This window comes from Vigna unguiculata, chromosome 1 (assembly GCF_004118075.2).
Source record: "Vigna unguiculata cultivar IT97K-499-35 chromosome 1, ASM411807v1, whole genome shotgun sequence".
In the NCBI taxonomy this organism is placed as follows: Eukaryota; Viridiplantae; Streptophyta; class Magnoliopsida; order Fabales; family Fabaceae; genus Vigna; species Vigna unguiculata.
This window is the reverse complement of record NC_040279.1, coordinates 29062888-29088765: the sequence shown is the minus strand read 5'-3', so window position 1 is coordinate 29088765 and position 25878 is coordinate 29062888. Positions and strand designations below refer to the sequence as shown.

At 29.3% G+C, this 25878-nt stretch overlaps 1 protein-coding gene across 1 annotated transcript; it reads left to right on the top strand.

Moving 5' to 3' along the window:
- The first annotated feature begins 16730 nt into the window (after window positions 1-16730).
- On the top strand, window positions 16731-24263 carry LOC114195963 (pentatricopeptide repeat-containing protein At2g41720). The gene is made up of 10 exons (XM_028086454.1): window positions 16731-17322; window positions 17417-17589; window positions 18019-18124; window positions 18725-19834; window positions 19932-20037; window positions 20124-20328; window positions 21009-21141; window positions 21252-21356; window positions 22371-22491; window positions 23684-24263. Exons 1-10 carry the CDS (start codon window positions 16963-16965, stop codon window positions 23752-23754), a joined length of 2490 nt encoding a protein of 829 aa, XP_027942255.1. The 5' UTR covers window positions 16731-16962; the 3' UTR covers window positions 23755-24263.
- The last annotated feature ends 1615 nt before the right edge of the window (window positions 24264-25878 follow it).

Below are 25878 nucleotides of genomic sequence, written 5' to 3'. Positions count from 1 at the left end.
TGAAAATAAAAGCGTAAATGAAGATATCTCAGACAAAAAAATCCACATAATGAGGACATGTTTTTGTCGGTGGGATACCCTAAAAACTATGTTTTCTTTTGTTATCTTACGAATTATTAATTGACACATTCAAAACCGTAAAATAAGAATAATAGCAATAATAATAATAATAATAATAATAATAATAATAATTATTATTATTATTATTATTATTATTTGATGAAAAAAAAAAGGCATTGGGATCTTGTTGGAGAATTAGATGCAAATGCAATCCAATGGAAGGTTCGAGGAAACACAATCCACGTGGTAACAGGAATTGTTAGGTCTTGTCCTAAACACTTCTAGTACAAAAGGAGTGCTATTTCAACTGTCACTAATAATTTATGAATAAATATGTAAAAATATATTTCCATAATAGTTTTCAAAATATTTCTAAAAGTCATAAACAATTAATATGCTACGTACATAACATTTTATGTAAAAATAAATTATATAAAGTAATTTTAAATTGTAAAAGAATTTTTGTAATTTTTTTTGGCTTCTTTCATCGGTTACTGTGCGGTTCTCTTCGAAAATAGTGTATATTCCACACATTCAAATTTGATAAACGAGTTACTATAATTATTCAATATTCTATCAATTGGCTACGCAATGTGAAAGCTGAAAATAATATTAAATTATTCATAACCAATATCTTTATAATCAAATATGATCATATCAACTTCAACATTTAATTGAATTATGATTAAAGTATTATTATTGATATTATTAAGTGAATGGTTATAAAATAATTATATAATGTTCTTGTTCAGGAAAAAATAGGGTATCAGATATTTTTTACATAAGACAAATATGAATAATTCTATTGACCTAAAATAAAAGAGATAAAATTAACGTCAAAATAGTTTCGTTCCTTGACCCTTTTATTTATAGAAAAAGAAAAGTTATACATAATCTTCACTCCTCCTCCTTAAATCGAGAATCTTCCCGTTACAAGAAATATCTAATAACCATATCCTAATTATTTGTCAATAAACTCAGTATGTATCCTGCCTCCTTTGACTCATCCCTTTAAAGGTCAGCCTAAAACTTCCTTGAACAAATTGGGCTCGTAGGTGAGTTATGAGGCTAGGCCCACCTTAAGCCTTATCCATGTTCATCTTTCAACTCCACTTTAGTCATTCTCATAGCTAAGTTAGGGTGTACCTTGTAGCTAAGTTAAAGCTAGTCTTATGGTCTGGCTAAAGGTCGTCCTCTACTTACTTAGTCCACAAATAATCTATTTATGAAATTCACACTAGCTTTTTAATCCATCTTCTTTTTGCAATAGCTCGGCCCATATCCTAAAAGGACACCTCAACCCATGTTAGATCTTCAATCAACCTTGTTACTTTATGATAAGTCTTCACCGAGTCGCGCTCCAAAGTAACTATGTTTAAGTCGACCCCTCCCTTTTTGTTGGCTTGACTCCTTGCTTAGTCCAAATCCTAGCAAGTCACCTTGGCTCATGACAAATATTTAATGAAACTCGTCATTTTATGACAAATCTTTATCAGGTCGGAAGCAAAATAAGCATGTTGAGGTCAGTCATTCCCTAGATATCTGATAATTTATTGAAAGACTTTTCATAGTAAATATTTATCATATCTAATAATTTGATACCAGACATAATATGTTTGAATCCTTTTTATTTGACGCTCATGTTTTCTCTCTAGTTCACATCTCCTTTTTGCATCTTCCACTCTTAAGCATTTTCCATCTTCCATTATTGCGTTTTGCATTCTTGTGTCTTCCATTCTTGTTGTCTTCCTCTGTTGTTTCATATTGAAGAGGTAAATAATCCCCTAACACTAAAATGTTATATTAAAATTCCTCACACATTGCACATTTGTTTATTGTTGGTGTTCCCCATACACAATGTGTGATGGATCCTTACACGACAAAGTGGATCTCGATGTGGTGCGGGTGGAAAAGAACGACGACAAGGTTAGGAATGAAAGTGGAATTTGATTTGGAACATTCTTTTTGGGAGGTTTTGTTGAGGGTTTGGATGATGTCGTTTTACCAGAGATTTTATTGGAAAAGGAAGGGTTTGTTTGGTTTGAGAGAAAGGGTGTGGAAGGAGCCGACAACAACGTGTCGGTTGCAGTGGAGGTTGTGGTTGTGGAGGCAGAGGGTGGATGAGTCTTTATGATAGTCTTGACACGTGACATATGTTGTGTTTTTCTTAGTGGAGAAATCGACGTGACCTTTGCACATGGTGTCATTGGAAATGACGTCGCTAAGGAGGATGAAGTTGTAGAGGATCCAAATAACATCAGTTCCTTCGGCCATGAGCTTCGCAATTTCATTTTGGTTAAGGGCAAAATCTTTGTGGAGGATATTTATAATTGAAGGCTTTGTCTTTAGTTTGCTTATGTTAGTGCAAGTTTACGTAAGAGAATGTGTATGAATGATATTGGAAGAGAAGGTAGGCATTTGTTTTTACTTATCTTAAAATTTTAAAAAAATAATAATAATGTTAGTGTAATTTTGTTTATACCTTTAATATTAATTTGAAATTTTTACCAAGTACATTAAAAATCATTTTGGAGAAAGACAAACCACGGAGGATTTCAAGTTTCAATTACTTTTATTTTTATTGTTTTTAAATTAAAAAGTTAGTGTATATAGGTGGATTTAAATCTAAGGAGCATGTGAGTATTATTCTTTTTAACTTTTTTGTGCTAAATTTTTTTAATGTTTAAACTACAAAGGATAAAGTGGCTTTATTTACGGATGTAACATTTTGAAAAATTAGTGGTTGCAATGCGAAGTGCGTGGAAGCTAGAGATCTACACTTACTCCTCGTGTTTGTGGTGATTTTCATTATTATGGCTTACGGTATGTGGCATCTTCGACATTATTATGTAGTGGTTATTCATTGTTGCGTGTGACAGGAAGGAGGAAGATGATGGTGACTATGGTGGATGTGCAACTTTTTTTTTTAATTATGTGAAGAATTTATGTTTGTTGGTTAACACCAGACTTAATGTTATTTTAACATACGTAAATTTACGTTTCTTCAATTTACGTATAATCCAAAACAGACATAAAAGGGCAAAAATAATAGACGTAACAACCTCTTTTTGTGCTAGTGATAGAATAGTACAAGTAATTTAATGTTTTGTCTTAATGTATTTATATATTTTTTTTCATAATTATATTTTTCATGAAGTGTATTTTTTTATCATGAGTTTGGTAGCTCCCTTTTGTATTCATTTTTTTTATTTTAATAAAATTTCATATAATAACAAATAATTAATGAACTTTTAGAATTTGAGATATCAAACATCGTAATGATACTTAATATGAATTTATTTGAAAAAATAATCCAAAATCTTATTTTTTAAAAACCGAATAAAAATAATAAAATTTGAGTGTGTGTCTTATATTTAAGTTTCTAAACCTAGTTTAAATATAATCACATTATAAATTGAGTTAACAAAAACAACACTTTTTGTATTTTAAAGTGACTTGCACAGTCAAATTAAGGTCAAACGCAATTCACAATGGTGCAAGAAAGAAAGTATTAAAAAACAAAAAGTCATCCTAATTAATATTTATTTTGGAAAACTTAAAAAAAAATGGCATAAAAAGTGAACTTAAAAATGTATACATATGAATTGAAACCTCAAGTGAACAGAAATCTTTAAAAGAAATGTATACATATGAATTGAAACCTCAAGTGAACTTAAAAAAAGGTGTTATGTTCATTAAAATACTGAGGTGGAGGCACAAAACCGTGGGTAATATATACCATAGTTAAGGTATAGTTCACATGTAACAAGAAATTTGGCGGAATATAAATTCCAATAAATAACTTCATGTTTCTAATACCAAGACATTGTCCTTGTTATATAAGTGAACAAATTTAATGCAAATGGATTCAAGATTGGTCAGGAGATTGGTCTTACCCATAAATGTATGTTTGACAAAGTAATGTAAAAATACTTCTTGAATAATAATATTTTTACCTAGTTTTTTATTTATTTTTAATTCACCACTCCAATTATTCTTAAATCATTACATCATACCATTAAAAAAATCATCAAAATAAATAATTAAAGAGTGATTAGAGTGATAGGTTAAAAGTAGATAAAAAATGGATCAAAATATCATTATGAAATAACGTTATTTATCATTAAACAATTTTTAACTTTATTATATTTATTTTATGTTCTACCTATAAATATCACTTATGTTTATGAAAAAAAATACACAATAAATACATCAACTCACATGAAAAGTATCTTTAGTTTTTTGCTTCATATCGTCTTTTAAGATATTGATATTCATAAGGTTCAAAAATTATTCGTTGTACTCAATCGATATGACGGGTTGTTGTATATTGGAAGAGAAGTGCATATAATTTAATTTTTTTTCCTATGCAGTAAGAGGGTTTTATCTTTAAGGATAACACTCTGTGTGTTTCAACCCAAACTATTTCTATTCTTTCATTTAATATATTATCTTTTTCTTATAATTATTATTATTTATTTTTTATTATATTTTCTAACACCTGATTCGTATGAAAACTAAATTTACCTTATATATTTCATAGATGTATTGATCTAATTATCTTAACTCCAATAAATATAAACCTCTTTCGAAATATTCATATTAAACACGCTCACAAGTATTTATTTATGTTACTTGTTAATTATTTCTGTTTACATGTCATTTTAATTCAATTCCTTCAACTATTGCAATTGCAAGCCTTCAAACCTTAATTATTTATGTTGTGAGTAAAAATAGAATAATATATTAGCAATTGCAATTTTGGTACATTAATTTCAATTATTTTGAAATTTTGTAGGACAAATGTACAACTTAGTATGTGTTTGTTTCACGTTTGGGAGTCCAAACCCACTTTCATTTTACATTGAAAGTGATACCAAATGTTTGACAATTATTTTTAGGATTTCTAGCATATTGGTTAAAGATAATTAATATGTTTTGAATTTTAAAAAAAATATATAATTAATTGTAATCTTAATCTAATCATCACAAATACAATTTTACTTTATTTAAAGAACAAAAACGCCCATAAGTGATATTAAGCTTTAATTAATAATTTATTTGATGCACAATTATAAAAAGTTAAAAAAAATTAAACAATAAAATAAGTAAGTTTAATATTGCTAGTGTAAAGCTCACTTTTATTTTCTAGTTTGGGCCCACTTTAAGTTAGAAGGCCCAAGGTCAATCTTCTCGTGTTCTCATTTTTAGGAAACTGTTCAGCTTTCCACTTTATCCTCAACCCAAACAACTCACTTTCTTTTCCCTCTTTTTGAAGCAGAAGTTGAGCTAGGAGAGTTGTGAAACCCTCCTCTAAGCTAACGTCCTTTCCTCCATGTAAGTTGAACACCAAACCTTCGTGTTTTTCATCTTTTTTGTTTGGGTGTGTTGGTTCTATCTTGGGTTCTTCTTTAGAGTCTCATTCTCGTCCTTGTGCTTCTTTTATTTCATCTCTTTTTGTTCATGGAGTGTGGTGCTCCTTCCGTTAGGGTTTTCTCCTTGCAGTTTCATTTTCAGTTTCGAGGTAAGGGAAGCTATGGTTTTCAAATGCTTTCGAAATGTATGACTGGGTTGTGGTTCTAAACTGTGTTTTAATTGTTGAATGATGTGTGTGATTGTATGGAAATGTACTGGATATGTTTGGCTTTGTTTTTCTAGTTTGCATGCACGAGCAAGGGAGAAATCTACTTTTTCCCTCCAAGCGAGTAACCCCGCCTAAGCAAGAATAGCAGAAAACTCACCCAGATTTATCTCGAGTTGTCGTTTAGGCGATGAGCTTAAGCTTTGAGCGAAGAGCAATCTCACTTAGGTGAGAAGGTCTCACATAAGCGAGAAGTTGCAGAACCTCACAATGCTTACTATCGAGCTCTCGCCCATGCAAGAATGTCTAGCTTAAGTGAGAAAACTTTTGTCGCTTAAGCGAAGACTTCTAGTTGGAGCGAGACTGGTGCAGGGACGTGTTTCATTAATTGATTTCTTTTATTGATTGTTGTTTTACTTCTCAAGAGTATTGTGTATGATGTTGTGCATGTATGATGAAGTGCTTTGAGACTGTATTTGATGTGTGTAACATGAGATGATAATGTTTTGAGAAAATATGTGGATTATGTGTGAGTGATGATAAAGTAGTGAATCCAATTTCATTACATGTATCACATGTTGCTTATAACCTTATTATTTATATATATGTTAAAAATTATTTTTCTCTAGTTTAACCTTTCTCTCTATGTCTGTTTCTTGTTTGGTTTTCCTTTTTGCAATGATCATCAATGTTGGTGTGAGCATATATGGAGACCCCTAGTGATTACCATGATGATGGAGATGTTGTTGTTTAGTTAGGCATGCTGTGAGCCTCTTTTGAAAAACTTTTTATTACTGTTTTGCATTTTAAGACATGTTTTGACATTGTTTAGTGTCTTTGGTATTCATTTTCTAGTATAATTTGAGATAAATGTAGTGATAAATCCTTTTATATATATATATATTATGTCGCATGCTCTATTTACTATAATATGTGATTTTTGTTTATTAGAATTTATCTATTAAATGGGATGTCATAGCTAGAAATAAAAATATAATTAAATGTAAAAAAAAATTAATTTGAAGGAGTGACAAAATATATCATGAAGAAGGGGAAAATTTTTTCACATGAAAATGCAACATCTTCATTACAAAAGAATTTGAAAAGGACTATAAATTTCAAAAAGATTTTTTTTTTTTTGCAAAAGTTAAATATAGTACCTTTCAAATGTTTCAAACTTCTACTGAGAGACTTTTCAAGTGTCAGAGAGATATTTTTGCTTGCATTTTAGTAGAAGTCTTAGAGATTCTAAAGTGTTTATTTTGTGTCACAAATATTCTTTAAAAATTCTAAATGATATTTTTGTCTTTATAAAATCTGTCATATCAATTTATATTATTTTAATTAATGAAATAAATTATTTCAGTTTTCAAAGTAGAAATGATAAAATCAAAGATCATTAATTATACCTTAATGACCGCCTTTAAGGCCCTACTTAACATTCTCATTTTTTTTAGTTTCATTTGATCCAAAGGTTGCTTAATTTCAAAGCAACTTGAAAATGGTTTTCCATTCAACCAGATTTTTTTCATTTCGCGGAAAGAAACTCATTTTTCTTAAGTGTAAATCCAAACACTACAAGAATACGAGAAAAAGTGTAAATTTGGACTACTCATAAAATATAGTAAATAAATATATTTCACTTTAAGTTATTTAATGATTTAGTTCTTAAATTTGTTGATTTAATTCATTTTGGACCCTTTATTATTCTTGCGTTCAATATAATCCTCTAGCTTTTAAAAAAAAATTCAATTTGGTCATCTAATTATTTAAAAAAATTTAATTTCTTAAAAGTTTTCACTTTAGTCTCTCTATTTACATTTTTTATTTAATTTAGTCATCTTATTTTTTAAAATGATTAAATTTTATCCTCTCTTAGTAATTAAGCTTAATTACAACTTATATGTACATATTAAAATAATTTATCATAATTTATATATCAAATCCCTCAACCTAAATACTCAAATTATTTTTTTTTATATTTTTTATACTTGACCTAAATACTCAAATTTTGTACATTTAGATGGATGATTTTATATATAAATTATAAAAATATTTTTTAACATGTATATATAAATTGTAATTAAACTTAATAACTAATTTAATTTCAAATTAAATAAAAAAATTAATTTATTTTTTTTTAAATTAAACTTTTTTAAACATAATCAAATTAAATTTTTTAAAAGATTAAAGAAGTAAATTAAATAAAAAATAATAAGAAGACAAAAATAAACTAAACCGAAAAATTAAACGAGTAAATTATAAATTAAATGTTAATCTAATTTGCAATTTTTTTATATAAGCAAAACAATTTTATTTTTCACTGTTTTTGTTTTTCTATTCCATTATTTTTTATTATCCATCTAAATAGAATATTATTTTTCTTATTTCAGACAGTAAGTTGACGTGATTTTAAATTAATTGTCCCTACATTATTAAATGATGGATATGACTGAAAAGGAAAAGTTGACAAGGCCTTCGGTATTTAAAATCACTAGTTTTGAAATCAACAAAATAAAAGTATAGAACATCAACTTTTGGAATGGATTTTTTTAAACAAAATATTAAATAAAAAATATTTAATATTTAAACTTATAAACATTAACCCTTTCGATATTAGGAAAGAAGTTATTGTAAGAAGATTAGAATTATTTAATTATTCTTAACATGAAAGCTACTTTCTTTTATTTTTACTCCAATTTATTTTGGTCTTTTCTTCTCCTTTGGTTGGTCAGGTTCACTGTGAGTAATGAAAAACAAGTCAACTTTTTAAACGTGACTCATCTTAAATGGGTAGTTTCAGGTGAAAAGGGGAGAGAAAAATAGGGGGGAAAATATAAAATAAAGTAATATGCTTTAGTAATGTAATAAAATTGATAAAAATTTAGAGTAGGAAAAAAATGCATTTGTATTTTATGTATTTATAGTCAAATTTAATTTCAGTTTGTAATATTAGTGAACAAATTCTAAATTTAAAAAAAATGTGAATTTAGTGATTTGGATAATATTATTGCAATAAAATTAATATCATTAATTTAAACATTAAAAACATTTTTTTATATTTTTAAAGTTGAAGAGGTGATTTATTAATTTAAAAGTTGATCAAGTTTGATGAATAAGTTTTGAAATTCAAAACATGTTCTTCTAAAAATTTTCTTGGAATATAAAGGAGAAATATATTTAAGTTAGAATGTGAGTTGAAAGAATCTACCATATGGATATATTACCTTGTTTTCTGTCTTTAGTTTATAAAAATAATAGATTTTTTTAATAATTAACTATAATAATTTATAAGAATATAATATATATATATATATATATATATATATATATATAAATTCTCTTTTCTTTGTTCACATTTTATTTTTTTAATTTTATCTTTAATTATTATTTTAAAAATTAACCTTTTCATAAATAATTTATTTTTAATCGTTATTTTAAAAAAATATTACTTTTAACAATTATTTTAAAAATATTTTTTATGTACTCATTTTATTTTTTTAATTTTATTTATTATTTTAAAAAATAATTATTTTATAAATCATTTATTTTTAACTGTTATTTTAAAAATTTATTTTATTTTTAATAATTATTTTATTTAATTATTATTTTAAAAATTAATTATATATTTTAAAAAATAAATATTATTGAATTTAACTTAAATTTTTATAAAAATTTAAAAATACAAACACACAAATGTAGATGTGTTTCCAATAATAATAATAATAATAATAATAATAATAATAATAAATAAATAAATAAATAAATAAATAAATAAATAAATAAATAAATAAATAAATAAATGAGGTTTTAAATAACTTTTCGGCCATTCATATTAGGAGCGGTTTGTTCCTACATTTTTTTTCCTACGTTTCCATTAAACCCTTAATCCCCAAAATACCTTTTATTGAAAAATTAGGTTTAATTCCTTAACCTAATCCCCTTCTCTCCTTGAACTTCAAAACCATTTTGATTTCTCGCTTTATTTCTAATGGCAACGTGTAGTGTAGTGGTTTGGGTATAGGACACGTTTAGTGGGGAAGAAGGTGCGTGAGATGATGCATTCCGCATTTTCCTTTCCGGAATGTAATCTTTTAATATATTTTAGTTTAAATTTGAAAATAAATTTTTGAATATATATTTTTAATGTATTTAAAATGTATATTTTTTAATATATTTTTAAATTTTAAAATACTTTTTTTAAATATGTGTAAGACCTATAGTCTGATTTAAAAAAATTTTGGTTTGGTTTTATTAGAGGATCCAAAGTCAGTTAATGGTTATCCTTAGGACTCTCTTAACTATTCACTATTCTCATTTTGCCTTCTTTTCTAAAAACAGTTCACCTTCTTTTTTCCAATTTTAAAGCAGAGCTAAGCTAGGGCTCTTGAGATAACCTCCGAACTAGCTGAGCGTTCTTTCTTCCACGTAAGTCAATCTCCAACCTTTATTCCTTTCTGTTTTCAGTTACTAAGCTATGGTTCCACATTAATCTTTATCATGGCTTCATTTTTCGTCCTCCTATGCTTCTGTTTTCAGCTCTTTAAATTGTTCATGGTCTTGGTGCTTCCTCCATTAAAAGTTTTATTCTCTCTAAGCTAGCTTTCAGTTTCGAGATAAGGGAAGCTAGATTTGTTCATGTTTTTGAAGCATATTGTGTGTTTTGGTTACATTTCATGATTGAGATGCATGTTTGAGGTCTCTATTTGTATGGAAAATGAACTGAATGTTGCTTTGTACTGATTTTATGGTTTGCATGCATGAGCAGGAGAGAAACCTGCTATTCTTGCCCAAGGGAGCAAGTCTCACCTGAGCGAGAGTAGTAGAAAACTCACTCAGGTTTTGTTCAAGTGGTCGCTTAGGTGACAAGTTTCTGTTTTGAGCGAAGAGTAATCTCGCTCAGGCGAGATGGTCTCGCTTAAGCGAGAACTCGCAGAACTTCACTGTTCAAGCTCTCGCCCAAGCGAGAATGCCTAGCTTAAGCGAGAGGCTTCTATCGCTTAAGCAAAGACTTCTAGCTTGAGAGAGACTAGTGCATGGACGTAAAGGGACATGCTTTAGCTGCTTTCTTCTTTGATTTGGTTGTTTGTCTCCATGATTGAGTGATTTACCTTAAAGCATGAAGTATGATGCCATGTATATTTTATGTGATATAAAGAGACTGAGATATTATTGTGCTTGGTATGAAATGAAACATGAATTGGTTGGTTGGTTGTACATTGGCATGATATTATAATGCTTTGAGATAACATGTGGTTGGTTGTACATAAGGGAGAACATGTATATGGTATAAGCTAGACATAATTCCATGAGCCTCTTAGGGAGACCTCATGGTGGTGTAATTAGATAAGGATTCAAGCAAGGTTGTATCCTAACACTCTAAAAAATTAGTCAAGCTCACATAGAATAGACTGATTCAAGTGGTGAGAGGAGTAGGAGGTACTAGTCTTTGGCATGATAATGACCCTAGATGATCATGGACTAACCTTGTGTGTGGTAGGGTGAAACTCATTGGCAATTGCTCTGCAGAGCCGTAGAGGCCACCACAAGTGTAAGCAACCAGTGAATCTCATCTCTTTACATGTATCCGGATAATTGAGTTAGAAGGTCTTTATTGTTTGCTATCACATACCTTGTATGCTTACTGAAATGTCTGTTTAAAATCTGTTTGTTTATTTATATGAATTTTTTTCTCTAGCTTACCCTCTCTGTGTCTATTTCTGGTTTGGTTTTCCTTTTTGCGATGATCACCAAAAATTGGTGTGTTTGTTTATGACATATGTTTTATACGTTAGTTTCATGTTCAATATACTTTGGATAACTGTAAAAGGTTCATTCTGATATGCTTCTCTCATTGCTCTATTTTATTATAATTATGTGACGTTTTATTTATTATAATTTAAATTGGGATATCACAATGCGCATTTTAAAATATTTATTTTTTAAATATATTTTAGAATATTATTTTAATTTTGAATATATTTTACTATTTAATTTGATGATGCATGTCGGAATTCTCTGTCACTCTATAAATGGAGGTTCCATAAGTGTTTTTTTCATCAATATCATTCAAATGCATATTCTAAAGTGTAGTTTTTGAAAATTTTGGAATATATTTTTAGATTTGGAAATGTGTTTTAGAATTGTATTAAAAAATGGAGATGCCAAGATAATGTTTAGCTTTTTATTATAATTTTAATGAAAAGGTAATTGGGGTTTATTTTATACATTCTATATGGGTGTGGAAAGAAAAATGGGAGTGAATGAAGAAACATACATATTAAGGATAATAAAATGGGACAACTTGACATGCTGTTGGCCCATAAAATATGGGGACTGGCTGGTCTGCAGTAAAAAAGTAGGTTAAAATTCCTAACTTACTCTGTTAAAGGACAGGTTGGTGAGTTGACTAACTGCTTCACTAACTTTTTTTAATTTGGTATTTTTAAATATATATATATATATATATATATATATATATATACACGAAAAAATTATGTAAGTTTAAGTTGATTAATTAATAATTATTATCTTTATACATTAAATTGTTTGATTAATAAGTGGAACTTAATTTATAAGTTTTAATAATTTTAGTTATAATATTATTATATATTTTTATTTCTCATATGATAAAATAAAACAAATATTTTTTATTTTCATTTTTATTAAAAAAAACTAATTGATAGGTGAGTCTCTCCCAGGTTGTTTTGGGTTCGTCAATTTCACAAGTGAGACGAGACGGATAAAAAAAAGCTAATAAATTGAAAATTGCTATTCAATTCACAAATCTTTTGTCATCTAATTCATGTCACACTTAAAAATGAATCATTTGAGATTAGAGAGAAGTGTGAATTGTAAAGCAAAGAAGAATAATAAAAAAAGAACCCTTGGAGTTGTTGGCGTAAATAAAATTTGTCCAATCGTGTCCATGTGCATCCAATGAGAGCTTCATTGAACTATTTCCACATAATGTTTTTGCAAAGTGCAATTTGAGATGAAGCCACCAAGTCAAAATTGAGTACTCATGTGGGTTTGAAACCGACCAATTAAGCACCGCATAGTGGAAAATCACACACCATTACTCATATTTCACCACGTTTGAGGGCTAAACAGATTGCGGCGATTTGTCCATTTTTTTCCTTATGAGAATGAAAATTTGAAGTTTCTTTTGTACATTATTTGGTCAAAGTACTCTCCTATAGCCAATAAAAAAGGTTTCGATTTTATCATTGCTTTGTTGGTGGGTCCTTGATTGAGTTTAGGATATAATATAATAGCATCTATTATAAGATCCTCAATCAATGCAATCTTATTCGTTCTATTGTTCTTACTTGGGATAAAGTTTTGAGCAGCCATGTGTGATTGAGAATAAGCAAACATAAAGAAAGACATAGCATAGGATAAGTGTTAGTGAATTTCGTCATTCTTCAATCATTATCTTTCTAGTTTCTAGCTTTGATACTATACACGGGTTAAAGTATTTATAGCTTTCATTTGTTTTTCATTTTTTATGGAGTTGTAAGGGTGGTTAACTTGTTGTTCAACCCTTTCTTCATAAATACATATTAATTATGTTTTCTTTTCTTAAATTATGACGTAATTTTTATTTTTATCTTAAATTTTGATAATATTAGGTTCTATATTTAATAAATACAGTTAATTTTTATTTATTTTTTATCAAATTAGATCCTTATATTTACGAAAGGTGTGAATGCATTTTCTGTATTTTTTATGTGAATAAAAGGTCAGCGTGTTCAAAAATTAGTATAATTTACCGTTTGTCATGTCAAAAAATAATTAACATCATTAAAAAAAACTGCATCCATGCATTTTGAAAGCATTGGATGTAACAAGATCAAAATTTAAGATAATAACAAAAATTGATATTATGTTTAGAGATAAAAACATAGTAGATCCTGTAAATAAAGTTTGTTTATATTAATAAAATAGTAGATTATACTTTTTAGCACAACACTTATTAACTATATTATTTTTTTTACAATAAACAAAATGTCAATCATCAGAGAATAATTATACTTATGTTAAGTTTTTAATATTATTTGATAAGGATGTAGTTGAAAACACTTAAAAGTTAAGATGTCAATATCATTGGTAATCATGTGGCTATATATAGAAAAATATTTTTTTTTGTTAAATCTTTTTAAAGGATTAATTATTTTAAGGAGGGTTTCTTTTTTTCAGACATAAAAGCAAGTTAGAAGGATATAAGAAAAGGAAAAAGGTTACATACAATGTAGCGAAAGTCAAACATACAGTGTATTTAGTGGCGAAAGTTTCTATGGTCTAATAAACTATTTCGTTATTGACGATTTTGTATGGTATGTATTTTTTTTTAAATAATAATTTATTCATTGGTAAGAAGACTTTTATATTGAAAAAAAAAAAAAAACTGTGCAAGGAGATAAAAGTTTATGAATGCACAATTAGGATGGGGATATGATTTTTTAAGTAATCATTCTTGTGAAGGGTCTAGGCTCATGATGAGTGAGTCAATTGTTTAAAATTATAAGAGGTATGAAATATAGATCTTTTATTATTTAAGTATAAAACAATAATTATTTAAATTTTATTTCACAAATAATAGTTATTTGATGAAAATTGTTAAATTTATATATTTTGGAAATGTATATGAGATTTTGATAATTAAATCTTGATTTTGATGTTGTAACGGTTATCAAATGATGTTGAGTTGTTATATGAATTATTTGATGTGTAAATAATTATGAATGTTTGTGATCAAGTTAGTTTAAGTTCAAATGATGTTGAGTTGTTATATTTCTTTCATTTTTTGTTTTTCTTCTTATGTGTTGATTGGTTGTTTGTTTCTTACTTTAATTAATTTAAATATGAATGTTATTTATACATGTAAATGAAATAATGGTGTGATTGTTTGTATTTTCTCTAAGTCTTCATATAATGAATTTTAAACATAGTTATTTCTAAAAAGGGAATGCTATATTAAAATGTTTATGGGATGTATTGAACTTGGAATTCATATGAGATATCCTGATTCTATTGACATTAAACTCACATACATGAAAATATTAAGGAGTGAGAATCGAAATATTTTTTATGAACTAGTATGTAATGTGAAAAAGAACATTAATCACACACTAATTAGATTTCATTAAAAGCTTAACTAAAAGTTTCTTAGTCCGTAAAGATGGTTAATTTCTTTTAAATGTACTAAAAACGAAATTGTGCAATAATTATGGTATTAAAAGCATATTTTATCCTATAAGAAAATACAGAGTTCTTAACTTATTAAAAAAATAGTATAATTTAGTTTTATAATTATTAAATTTATATATTTTTAAAAAAATTACGGTGTCTAAATTGACTTTTTAAAAGTCGATTCTACTTTTACAAAAATGGATTCTAACTTTTTCGTTTAAAAAGAAGTTTCTCATTTTCACAAAAGTAAATCACCTTTCACAAGTATACTTTTTAGAAGAATAATAGTATGGTAATCTTTAAACCAATCTATTTTTTTGAAGTCAGTTCCATCATTCCTCAAGCAAGATTGAAGAAAAAAAAAATCAAATATTGGATTTTTTTTAAAATGTCACTATTTGTCCTCATAATATTGAATTTCAGTCCCAAAATTTCAAGCAATATTATGTGTAATTTACATCCTTTATCTTTATAAATTATAATTTAATCCTTTAAAGCAAAGAAAAATCTAAAAATCCATATATATTATTCACCTGACTTTGACTAAAATTAGAGATGAAAACACATTAGACTAATTCAATATTATGACTTCTTTATGGTAACCTTTTTCATATAAAAACACATTGTATATTTATGAGCATGGATGTTTACTAGATGGGATAGCTTAATGACTTATTTGATCCATTTCAATTTAAAGGAATTGAGTTGATTTTCTTTGTAATTTCATTGAATTCAATCTAACCTAATCTCATGTTAAACTTGAAATTTAACCTCCTCTAACCAAAATTATTAAATAATAATAATAATAATAATGTAGATATTATTCAATTCTTCAAATATTAAATAGTATAATATATTTTAAAAGAAAATAATAGCAAATGTCTAAAAAGAAATTTAAATTCTAAATTTTAACATCTTAAGACCTGAATCCAACCTAATAAAAAGTTAGAACATATCCATGCAAACTAAGAGGTGGGAAAGGGAATGATACTGGAAAAATCACCCTCTCAATTTGGGAGCTTCTTGCACTTCTATATATATATATATATATATATATATATATATATATATATATATATATATATATATATATATATATATATATATTTATTTATTTATTTATTTATTTATTTATTTTTCACCCTATATAAAAAAGATTCTATTTTTTTATTGTGTACATTGAAAGTCAAAAGAATTTTTGGATTGTTTAAATACAAACCCATAATTAAATTTCGAATTAAGTAATTTGAAAATAGTTAATTTCATTAAAAAGATATTTTCGAATTATACGGTTCAAAAGTTAAATAACTTCTAAATTACGTAATTTTGGAAATTAACTTATTTTCAAATTGTATAATCTAGAACTCAGCCCTTTTGTATTTTCAAATTGTATAATTTGAAAAAAAAAATTAAAGTAATTTTTGAATTATACAATTTAGATGGGATAAAATAAAAACTTTTTTTTATATGGGAACGAATGAAGAAACATAAGGGGTTGCAAAAAGAAATTGTCTCTCAATTTACTCAGATCAAGCCCAATGACAAATCTGAATGTGATAAATTACAATTACTATTCATAACAAAAAGAGAAGGTTCTTTCTGCACCCCATAATTTCAACATGCATACCCATATTCTTAAAATTTCCAATTTTATTTTTTAAAATACATAACTCAAACTACAAAATTTATATTTTAAATTATGTATTTCAAAACATAAATTTTATTCTAATTATATTAACGGAAATACATTTGTTTTTTTTTTTTTATATTTCAGAATTCACGACTAACAACACAAACTCTATATTTCAAATTATATAATTGAAAATGCAACCTTTTATTTTATATTATAAAATTCACCTTGCGAAATACAAAATTTATATTCCAAAGTTCAAAGCAGCACAAAAACTATTCTCTTCAATGGGGATGAATGGGACATGGGAGACTAAGAGTTCCTGGTAATGTAAGAAGAAGAAGATGAAATGAAGAAGATAAAACAAAAATAAACATTTCACAGTTTGAAATGTATGGAGTAGCCGGAAGAAGCTGCCAAAAAAATATCTAATTTTTCTGAGCACACTTTATCCACAATCCATTCTTCCAACTACACTCCCTCCACCTCATAGTCCATGGCCACCACCGCAACTCACTGTGTCCAACTCGCCGGCGCCACCGTGTCGACTCACCGGATAACTTCCATTTCCTGCAAGAAGAAATCGGATAAGATTGCATTCAAGGAGACGAAAGAAGGCTTTGTGGATTACGACCGAGGCCTGCACGAGGTCTCCACAAAAATCTCAGGCCTCCGCAAGGACAACATCGCCACCCGCTACCGCCTCCGCGTCGCCGGAAACCGCTTCCAAAAGGACTGGACGGTGTCCGAGGTCGCCGACCTCGTCCTCTCGCTCGACCTCTCCGACGACATCGATGGCCTACTCAACCGTTGGATAGGCCGCTACGCACGCAAGAATTTCCCCTACCTCATTAAGGTATTCTGCAATTTCAGATTTTCGTGTGCACCAGTTTGAGCGTTTTTTGTTTATAATATAATCAGCATTGGCTTTTTCGTTTTCGAATATGTAGGAGTTGACGCAGCGAGGGTCCATTGAACACTGTAATCGCGTGTTCAGGTGGATGAAGTTACAGAGGAATTACCGTGCGCGCAATGATATGTACAACATGATGATTAGGTTGCACGCTCGTCACAATCGAACGGACCATGCGCGTGGATTGTTTTTCGAGATGCAGGAATGGAGGTGAATTAATGTATTCAAGTTCTGGATTGGTAAAATTTTCATAGGAGGAAAAAGTACTTTTGCGAACTCCCTTGTACATTTCCAAATTTTAATGCAAAACTAAGAAAGAAATTGTTTGTTTTTGAAGTAAATATACTTTTGAACTGTCTCAGCTGAAATCCAAGCATGCACCGTGGTAAAATAATTCGAGATTCTACCGTTAGCTAAAATCAACCTACACGCCTCAATGTTTTGGAGTTAATTGAGAGAACTTTTATACAACTTAAGTACATAAGTTGATTTTAGCTTATGGGAGAAGCTATATTCATTTTACCTTCTCATTTTTTCTTATTTATGCTTATTATTTTAAGTTCTTATGAAAAAGGTTTATTCAAACAAGGGTTTATTGTAGCGGGGATTGAATTGCTCCTGCGTTGTTGTGATTTGTAGGTGTAAACCGGATGTTGAGACTTACAATGCTCTTATAAACGCACATGGTCGGGCTGGACAGTGGCGTTGGGCTTTGAATATCATGGATGACATGCTGCGTGCAGCTGTGTGTACTTTGCATTTTTCTTCCCTAGTCATATTTAGTGAGTTCAACTTGATGTGATCAACTTTTTAACTTAATTATGGTGTTAAATTGTAGTTAAGTATGTTTGGTGAAGGAGAGGATGCAAGAGAGCATATTTTATAGTGCTGTAGTACTTTGACATCTTTAATGGTCACTTGATACGTATTTTTGCAAGATCCATTTTATGAGGATTCACGCCTCTTGCAATCCGCGTTCTTCATGATATAAGACATATATCTGCAGTGTGCAGGACTTCATTACATTGTAGTATGTAAATAATTACATGTAATTAAATTTGTTTCAGTAGATTGTAGAGAGTATCTATCTCCCGATGCTGGGACGTGGGAACCCTTACGTTTTGTTCTGGTTTGTGTTGAATTGCTTTATGCATCGTGTAGTACCTGCATCTTAGAAATAAATGATTAATCCTGGTGATGAGATTTTTGTGATCAATGTGATCTTGCCGGTTTTAATTTCATTTTCTTCAAACCCTATGCTGTCTTAAACTGTCAATTCATAGAATAAGCATTTCAAATGGTGGTCTATAAGTGCTGTTTTTGACACACTGACATATTGTTGCAGATTCCACCGAGTAGGTATACTTATAACAACTTGATAAATGCTTGTGGATCTAGTGGGAATTGGAAAGAAGCACTCAGCGTTTGCAAGAAAATGACAGACAACGGTGTTGGGCCTGATCTTGTTACTCACAATATTATTCTGTCTGCATTTAAAAGTGGTGCTCAGTATTTGAAAGCTCTGTCATATTTTGAACTAATGAAGGGAACTCATATTCGTCCTGACACAACCACACTTAATATTGTTATCCATTGTCTAGTAAAGCTTCAACAATATGACAAAGCCATTGATATTTTTAATTCCATGAGGGAGAAGAAATCAGAATGTACCCCTGATGTCGTTACATTCACAAGTATTATTCACTTGTATTCTGTGTGTGGGCAAGTTGAAAATTGTAAGGCTGCATTTAATATGATGCTTGCAGAAGGGCTGAAACCTAATATAGTCTCATATAATGCACTGATAGGTGCATATGCTGCTTGTGGGATGGACAATGAGGCACTTTTGGTATTCAATGAGATAAAAAGAAATGGTTTCCGCCCTGATGTTGTATCATATACGTCTCTCCTTAATGCTTATGGAAGGTCACAAAAACCCCAAAAAGCAAGGGAAATATTTGATATGATGAAGAGAAACAAGTTGAAGCCAAACCTTGTCAGCTACAATTCACTGATTGATGCTTATGGATCTAGTGGTTTTCTGACAGATGCAATTGAAGTCTTGAGAGAAATGGAACAAGATGGAATTCAACCAAATGTTGTTTCAATATGCATACTCTTGGCAGCCTGTGGAAGATGCAGTCGGAAGGTGAAGATTGACACAGTCCTAACAGCAGCTAAGATGAGAGGAATTAAGTTAAACACAGTTGCATATAATTCAGCTATAGGAAGCTATATGAATGTAGGGGAATATGACAAAGCTGTAGACTTGTACAAATCTATGAGGAAGAAAAAAATTAAAACTGATTCTGTTACTTACACTGTGTTAATTAGTGGTTGTTGTAAGATGTCAAAATATGGTGAAGCCGTATCTTTTATGGAAGAAATGATGCATCTAAAACTTCCTTTGTCCAAAGAGGTCTACTCTTCTGTCATATGTGCCTATAGCAAACAGGTAAGTACATTAAATAAGATGAATTTCAGTGGTGTGTATTCATTAAATTTGAGACTTCTGTTTCTTTTCCTCACATTTTTCCATGATAATGTTTTAGGGCCAAATTGAAGAAGCAGAATCTACATTTAACTTGATGAAATCATCTGGTTGTTACCCTGATGTGGTTGCATACACCTCCATGCTTGATGCTTACAATGCAGCTGGTAAAATAATTTTTTAATGAGTTAAATATTAGGATCTTATTAATATATTAATATAAGTATACTGAATAACAATATTTTATGATCAGGGAGTTGGGAGAAAGCCTATGCACTCTTTGACGAAATGGAAGCAAGTGACATCAAGCTAGATACCATTGCCTGTGCAGCCCTAATGAGATCTTTTAATAAAGGTGGTCAACCGGGAAGGGTTCTTAGTCTAGCACAAAGCATGAGAGAAAAAGAAATTCCTTTCACTGATACCATATTTTTTGAAATGGTATCTGCCTGTAGCATGTAAGTACAGAATTTATGATATATTTTTCATTTTACAAGAAGTATTGCACTAAACTTGTCTTTCCCTGTTTTACTCTTTCGTGGGCTTTCTTGAAAACTTCTAAAATGTCCATTTTACCATGGGTATAGTGCCTCCTATGTTAGGTATAAATTGAGCTAATTGAGCCTGAAATTAGCTAGTATATTCCTGATCAAGACATCATGGAACTTTATCTGATGCTAAATTCTCATGGCTACTACTTTTCATAGTTAGAATTCTATTATTTACCGCTTTGATTGGTGGAGATGCTGTAAAATGGTTTTATTTTAATGACAACTAAGTAGTTTTCATATTATCCACTGATTATTGTTATTATTGTTCAGCGGAAAATGCACAATAATATTTAAGAATTTGTTACTTGTTAATTATATTGTTGGTGGAACTTGAAGTTGAATAGCTTGGTGTTGTGACAAATTGATACATTTTATACGTTATTTTTTTACATATTATGAAATTTGATGCTTTGGTACATATTTACTTGCCAAAGCTCAGAATTTAATGAGTAGAGTGGGCAAGGAACAAAAGAAAAGATGCCTTCACTGAAATTACATTGGTTTGATTAGCATTATTTTTTTTTCAATAGTTAATGTTTTTTACTGTTATGTTCCTATCAAACTGAATGTGTCTCTTGTGCCATAAGATTACAAGATTGGAGGACAGCAGTTGACATGATCAAGTACATAGAGCCCTCACTTCCAGTAATTTCATCCGGATGTTTGAATCAGTTCCTACATGCTTTAGGAAAAAGTGGAAAGATTGAAACTATGTTGAAGGTCAGCCAAATATTCTCGTAGGAGATATTTATGTTATCAAGAGCAGTATGATTTCCCACCACATTGATATCTTTTACACTACTTTTTAATTTTATTTTTCATGTTTGCAGTTATTCTTCAAAATGTTGGCATCAGGAGTTGATGTTAACTTAAACACTTACTCTATTTTATTGAAGAACCTTTTATCATCTGGAAATTGGAGGAAGTATTTAGAGGTAAGATCTTGCTCTCTTTAAGATTAATTTGATGCATAGAAGTTCATATATGTAGCTGGAACAAATATTAAGAGTTCTAGCATCTAACTGATTATAGTTGAAAGATGAAAATATATGGTTTTGATGGAAAAGGAGGTGAAAGTGTGTATTCCACCCATATAAAATGCACGTAATGAGACTAAAATTCCTATTTATACTAAATATCATGGTGAAATACTAGTGTCGGACAATTACTACAAAGCCCAACCCAACAACAATATTAATAAAAGAAACTTCAACTTTTAAAGAATCTTAATATTCAAATAAATAATATCTTTTTTTGCCGAAGTGCTGCAAATGCCATACTCGTTCCTTGTTTATGAAGTTGTTACACTCTGGCAATTGTACTAGTTTTTGAAATTTACTACCAGTGAACGTGAAGTAACATTCACATTAGGACTTGTATTGACAGGTACTGTTTCACTTAAACCATAATTATCAATTTTGTATAGTGATCTGTAGCAGCAAGATTGTGCATAGAGGGATGATCTCTATTCAAAATCTTTCTCTACAGATTAAATAATTATGTGTGTGTACTCAAAATTTTAAAAGAAAATTACCCAAAATCAAGACATATTCATAGCTAACAATAGAAGATTGTTGGTCTTAGCAAAACAGTCTAGTGAATAGAAACCGAAGATAAGGAAACAAACTAAATTCAATAGATAATTGCATGTCAACTAGCTTTTAAGTGTGGGTTCCCCAAGTATTTAGGTCCTTATCTTACTTTTTCAAGTTCTAGCTTTGATCTTGAAGTATTAATGTGTTATTTTTCCGCTACAATCAAAGAAGAGAAATAAGGAATAAATAACTAGGAACTAGGAACACCTTAAAAAAACTATAACTTTTTGATTCCAATCCAACAAGTTGCTTTGAAAGTTGACTAACAACTGTAGATATTTGGCTGTTTAATTTCATTTTCGGTATTTCACGTTTTAATAAACCATATGTGAAAAATACGCAAATCCTGAGCAGGTATTGCAATGGATGGAGGACGCAGGCATTCATCCATCAAACGAAATGTACCATGATATATCTTCGTTTTCACAAAAATGCTGTGGGCACGAAAATGCTGCTGTTATAAAAGAAAGACTTGGTATGAATATTAATTTTGCATTGAGGATTGTTTTTCCTTATGTTCATATGAACGCGCTTTTATTCTTCTAGTAGACTCTTCTGCTATTTGAAGAGGTTTATATGATTTAATTAATTTGTGTGAGGTTTGCTTAGGCATATGTACAAGGATGAGTGTGCTCTTTTTAGAGGGTGGGAGGGGAGGGGGGGTTTACCAAAATCAGGTTTAATACTAATGGCACAACAATGCTTCCATGTCCTTCTGCTTTCAATGATTATCTACTATATTACGATCGGTGCCTGTCATATGGAATTTGAATTCTATTAAATGATGATTCTTTGAAAGACTCAGAAAGGGGGAGATTGAAATTGCTACCTTGATCTGAAACCATGAATTTGTATTAGCCAGATATATTCGAATTTCAATAATCTGGAGTCTCTACTTCAAACCTCTTCTCGCAATGTCCTCTATTTTTCTTGCTCCTTGTGTAATTCAGACGGTTAACCTAGTCAACTTCTACTGTGTAGAAGTGATGTGTGGGTCCAATCTTAGACTTCTTTCTTATTCAAACTGGTTTCTTATCAAGGAGTTTTCTTTTTTCTACCTTTTTTGCATGCTCAAAATGGGTACCAGTTAGACCTCACTGATACTATTTGTGTTGTGCTCCCACTTAATACAATGTACGTGGAGGAACTTTATGGAACCTAATCTAGAATTGACAAGAGTATGTCTTTTTTATGGGGTTACTTGGAGTTGGTGGATATACCGTTTGGTCAAATGCTACAGGTGGGAATTGAATTTAAGCTTTGAATTGTGGCAAATGTTCTATTTTACTACCAAATTTATCCCCTTGGAATCGGAAGAAAATAATTAGGGTAATCAATTGATATCTTGACTTAGCTAAAGTTCACAACAGAAGCCTCATTATTACACTTACATTCGTCAATATACATCTTGTACATATCCTATTTTCTCGTGCCACCCCTGAAAAATAAATGTAAGAGATGGTTTCTTTTACACAGAAGGGAATAACACCTTTAATAGCTTGTTTTTGCTGGTATCGTTTTTTAATAAAAAGGCATGGTGTTTTCTGTCTTATTATCAGCTTTCATGATAGCTCATTGCTCATCTGTGTTTTAATAGCTACTGCTTTAGTCCGTATAATATTGAGGGGCACAGATCATACAATAATCCTGGTTATAAATTTGTACAGAATCCTTGAAAAGAAAATCTGAGGATCAAATTTCTGCCAACCGACCAGGTGAAACTCCGGTTCTTAGTTGACCATTGTCATGGAATCAATTTTTTGCTTAGCTGTGACACGCAGGTCTAACTGTTGCTGAAGTTTTGCCTGAGATTTTGTGAAGATTGGAACTCCATTATTGAATGAAATTTTTTATGAAAATTACAATATCTCATTATATAAGTGATATAATATTTACTAAAATTCTGTGATACCAATAAATTTTACTGAGTAATAGAAAAATGTTCAAAAGGGTGTGAGTGATTGAGTTCCTAGCATTTTCCAAAGACATTTTGTTCATTTTAGACCTGCAATTTGTAAATAATGTAAAGTTGTGCTCCTGTATATATACTACTGATACGATTGGGCTATACTGTACAACGTAAGCTCCACTGGGATCACTCTTCTAATTCTTCCTTCTCGCTTATATTTTCTTAAAAAAGTGACCAACGTGCCTTTATCTTGTCATTTGAAGTTGTGTTATAAATTATGGAACCTGGATTGTGTAGGTTGGAATATAGTGTTTGTATTTAGTAATCCATAATTTAGAACTATATTTTGGATTCTTTGACATGGGACCATGTTCCATAGTTTTTTACTGTTGAACTATGTTATTGATTATGTTATTTGAAATTTGAAATTTGAAATATAACTTTAGAATATATTCTAAGTTGTGTAATTTATAAATATTTTAAATTGTTTCATTTGTAATCTGAAATATAATACTGAATGTTTTAATTCAGAAAATTGTTTCAGTTTTGTAACATAATTCGAAAGATGTTTGACATATTTTGAATGTACTGAGATTTTTTTATTTAAATAGTAGATAAATGTGTTTTAGTAGATGTATTAATGGGAGAAGAAAGTTCGTGGTAGAAGGAAGAATTGACCCTCTAAAAATCTGTATAAACTTGAGGTTATTTTTTCTTCTGCCCCTCATGATTTCTTCATGTATTTTCATGGGATGTTTTGAAAAAGTCTAAAATGCCTGTACTTTATATTTTTTACTTGAGAAATTTGGAATTATGTTCTAGATTATCAGATTAAACAATCTGAGATTTGGAAATATATTTAAAATTTTTAAATTGTATAATTCGTAACATTTTTAGATTCTGTAATTCGTAACATTATCGTATAATTCACAATAATTTTAAATTATATAATTTGAAACTTGAAATGTTTCTTACATATAAATAATTTGAACTTTTTCACACTTATAAAAGTGCAGGAAAAAAAAAGTATTAAAATGCTAAAAGAAGTTGCCTAAACTTGGTTAGGCAAATCCAACTATGTACCGATATTTTTTACTTGTGTTATGTATTTGTGTCTAATATGTATATGTGTCCGATACTTTAGGTATCAATTTAAAAATTAAAAATTATTAAGAACTAAAATAGTTCCAAACAATTATAATTAATCTCTAAATTGATAATTAAAATAGTTTTTATTATGAATTGGTTTCTAAATTAGTTACTAACATTATCTACCAATGTTTTGACTACAAAAATAATTAGTTTCTAAATTGTCTACTAATATTAACTACTAACAATGATGTATTTATTATATTTTTAAGAATTATTGTATATTTTTCAATATTTATATATCACGTATCGTATTTTATTATTTTCAAAATAAACATATCATCGTATAAATACATTTCGTATTCGATGCACAAATCGTATTCGTAGATCATAAATGATGATATCGCCCAATTAGGTCCCAAAGAAGGAAAACTAAGTGGCTTAAGAATTATATAAGATTGCAATTGAATATTAAAAACAGTACTTATAATATTATTTAGTTTCGATGATGATACGGTAAGGTCATCATTATCAAGCTACAGTACAAAATATTCCTGTTCATGTTTATTTCCTTATAGCTTTTATGGCAGTTTTAAGGAATCCAAGTTGGCCTTAGCTGCGTGTCAAATAGTGCTTTCAGGGGCTTGGAGGACCACCGCGGAAGAGCTTGGTTTATTCAACTCTGCTTCTGTAAAGGTGCAAGAATAAAAATTTGAATATTGTTGGATTGTCAAAGTGCGTTAATCTCACGTGTATAATTCATCACGGTTGAATTAAAAGAAAAAAAAAATCAGTTTAATATTTTAGATGAAAATTTTGCAATATAAATTTACCTTCCACATATTTATGAATTCGCTCACTTAC

Excerpts from the sequence above, each read along its gene's own strand:
- LOC114195963 (XM_028086454.1), top strand. The coding sequence starts at position 16,963 with ATGGCCACCACCGCAACTCACTGTGTCCAACTCGCCGGCGCCACCGTG. Across the intron at positions 20,038-20,123 it reads TGATGCTTACAATGCAGCTG|GGAGTTGGGAGAAAGCCTAT; the intron begins GTAAAATAATTT and ends TTTTATGATCAG. Across the intron at positions 21,142-21,251 it reads AGATTGAAACTATGTTGAAG|TTATTCTTCAAAATGTTGGC; the intron begins GTCAGCCAAATA and ends TCATGTTTGCAG.